Source organism: Octodon degus, unplaced genomic scaffold (genome assembly GCF_000260255.1).
Source record: "Octodon degus isolate 3935 unplaced genomic scaffold, OctDeg1.0 scaffold00056, whole genome shotgun sequence".
NCBI lineage: Eukaryota > Metazoa > Chordata > Mammalia > Rodentia > Octodontidae > Octodon > Octodon degus.
The window spans coordinates 11,344,754-11,347,705 of record NW_004524632.1 but is presented as its reverse complement, the minus strand read 5'-3'; the positions used below and the strand labels follow the sequence as shown (position 1 = coordinate 11,347,705).

Below are 2,952 nucleotides of genomic sequence, written 5' to 3'. Positions count from 1 at the left end.
GCAGGATTCCCAGGATAAGCGCTCTGGCCGATCTGTGACCTGCTTTGTGAGGAAGTGGAAGGAGAAGGTGGCCTGGCCACGGCTCACCAAGGAGGACGTCAAGGTGAGGGTGGGCTTGGCCTTCTTCCTCTCTGTCTACAGCCGCTGCTCCTGGAGTTACAGGGGTGACTGACGGCCCTGCCTCCTTTCCACCTAATATCAATAACTTGCCATCTCCTGTCTACTTTTTTTTTTTCCACCTCCTGTCTTTTTGAGCTTCTTAATGTTATTTTCTGGTACAGGGGATTGAACTAAGAGTAAGAGTCTTCACATTGAGCTGCACCTCATTCCTTACTGTTTAAGACTGGGGCTCACTGGGTTAGCCGCTCAGTTGCCCAGGCTGGGTCAGAACTCGTGATCCCCTGCCTGAGCCGCCCACAATTGGCACCCACCACCTGGGGCCTCCTAATATTCTTGAATCCCTTTCTTCGTTTCTCACTGGCTCAGACTAGTTCACCTGTTGGGAGGCTTGTTGTGTAGCATCGGTCCCACCCTTCAACCGTCTTCTGCACTCTTTCATGGTCTATGACCTCTCTCTCCCTGTGAGCCGCCCTCGTCGCTTCTCCTACTGTGGGAAGTCGGCCATCTGCTGGCCGCATCTGGCTTTCACATTCTTTTTTTTTTTTTGCGGAACCGGGGATTGAACTCAGATCCTTGCGAGTGCCAGTCAAGCGCTTATTCTACTGAGCCATTTCCCCGGCCCTCACATTCTTTTGAGCAGGCTTCTCGGTGTGAAAATTGCTTTGACTGGTTGCTGAGGTTTACAGTTTTTGTTTCATGCCGGCCTTTAAAAAAGTGGATATTTGCCTGTAATACTAACTGCTCAGGAAGCTGAGGCAGGTGAATCACAAATTCAGCCGGGACAACTTAGTGAAACCCTGCCTCAAAAGATAAAAAAAAGGCCTGGGAGGTAGTTTACCAGCCTCCCTGTCCAGAGAGCTTGCAGCCGTGGGATAAATCCTCAGTCCTGCCAGGAAAAAAAAAATGGATTTTTATCTGTAAGCCCAGATTACTGGCATCTTTGGAAAAATGGGAGGATCTGGCCGTCCCAATATAAATTTGGGTGAATAGATGCTTTAGATGGGGCGTGACTTTTGCCTTAGTTTACTGTTTCATTACCTCCTTGGCTTCTTTGCCCCTTGGCTGGGGTTGACCCTGAGCCTCCCGCCGGCTAGGCCAGTGTGCGGCTCAGAGCTACGTGCCCTCCTGTACGGATGCTGGTGGCTGTGGGGTCCCTTGTGCCAGCTCCTCTTCTCGGTGCTCCTGGAGGTGCTGACTTTCCGGACCTCACATTCCCAACCCTGAGAGCCCGGCACCTGGTACTTCCTGATGCCTGGGTGAGGAGCCCAGGGGCTGGGGACAGAGGTGGCCAGAGGCCCGTCCTCCACCGTCTTGTGCTCTGCCTCCTTGCTGCACCTCCTGAGCCTCCCTGCCTGTGACTGCTTCCTCTGCAGCCGGTGTGGCTGTCCGTGGACTATGACAACTGGAGAGACTGGGAAGGGGACGAGGAGGTGGAGCTGGCGCAGGTGGAGCACTATGCGGAGGTGAGCCGCCCCCATGCGTCTGTGAGGTCCAGACATGTTGCACCCCTCCCTGGGCAGGCTGCTCCTTGGGATCCAGGCCCCGCATGTCCTGTGGAATATTTGTGTTTTGGTCCTTTTTTTTTTTGGTGGAACCGGGGATTGAACTCAGGCCCTTGTGCTTGCCAGGCAAGCGCTTATTCTAGTGAGCCATCTCTCCGGCCCCAGGTTTGGTTTTTTTGAGATGACATCTCGCTGTATAGTTCAGGTGGGCTCAAACTTGTGACGATTCTCCTGCCTCAGCCTTGTACTGGGATGACAGGCATGCACGTCATGCCTGGCTCGGCCTTTTCTTGTGACCGTTCCCTCTCCTGCTAGCTTTTGCAGAAGGTCAGCCCCAAGGGGCCACCGCCTGCCATGGACGACCTGGACGTGAGTAGTGCCATCCCCTTTACCTTGCCATCTCCCATCGGCCCTTCCGAGGAGCAGCTAGGGCTGGGCGGAAGCCAAGCAGTTGCTTGGGCAGGGCGAGGTCCCGGGTTCTAGCACCGCAGAAGCCGCACAAAATGAGCCTGACTAGTGCAGCTGCTCTAGGAAGTTCCCATCCCAGTGTGCAGCGCCCAGTGGATCTCAGTGCAAATTAACAAATTTGAATGTGACACAGAAGGGTGAGTGCCCTTCACCCCAGTGAGCCCAGGCATGGTGGCACGTGCCTGTAATCCCAGCACTCAGAAAGCTGAGGCAGGGGGATCTCCGTGAATTTGAGGCCCTCCTGGACCACATAATGAGACCTTGTCTCAAAAAACAAAGAGAAAACAAGACACAACATCCCCCCCCTCACGCCCAAGATGCCCTTCTTCCCTTCCTCTTTCCCTCTGCGTCTCCCTCAGAGCAGCTGGCCTGGCTCGGCCTCTTTAAGGTACCGAAAGCGATGCATTCTCTGGAACCTAGGCCCTGGGGTGCAGGGTACAGGTGCCAGCCAGTGGCTTATTTGGTTGTCCACAGTTCAAGTCCTTGGCTGTCTGCCCCCACAGTGCCCTTTAGAAGTCACACTGGAGGCAGGCCGGTGGGGGTGAGGTGGGCGGCCAGAGGGGGCGCTGCAGGTGCTCTGACCCGCCCTGTCCCCCAGGATGACTCGGATGATGCCAACGGGACCAGCAGTGGACTCTGAGCACTCTGCGCTGGAAGGAGGCTGCGGCGCCTCTGCCAACGAGGGCCGCGCTGGGCTGTGGCCTGCTCCGTGTCATGCTCTGGGTGCGTGGTCCAGGGCTTCCCAGCAGTGCTTCCATAGAGCTACTTTTCCCCCTGGGCATTTTCCTCGCAGCCTCTGGCCCAGGGGCTGCATGGGTAGCCAGAGGGCGAGGCGCAGACGAGGGCTCCCCCATCCTGCCGA

General features: G+C 56.1%; 1 protein-coding gene across 3 annotated transcripts in view; it reads left to right on the top strand.

Annotated features, from left to right (window-relative positions):
* Ptges3l (prostaglandin E synthase 3 like) overlaps positions 1-2,861 on the top strand; it is a 3,878-nt gene extending 1,017 nt beyond the window's left edge. For all 3 annotated transcript variants that reach the window (XM_023717944.1, XM_023717943.1, XM_023717945.1), the window contains exons 4-7: positions 5-103; positions 1,494-1,583; positions 1,938-1,991; positions 2,689-2,861. In XM_023717944.1, the coding sequence (XP_023573712.1) occupies positions 5-103; positions 1,494-1,583; positions 1,938-1,991; positions 2,689-2,730 (285 nt within the window). In that variant the 3' untranslated portion in view covers positions 2,731-2,861. The remainder of the gene's footprint in view (positions 1-4; positions 104-1,493; positions 1,584-1,937; positions 1,992-2,688) is intronic.
* Positions 2,862-2,952: the final 91 nt, after the last annotated feature.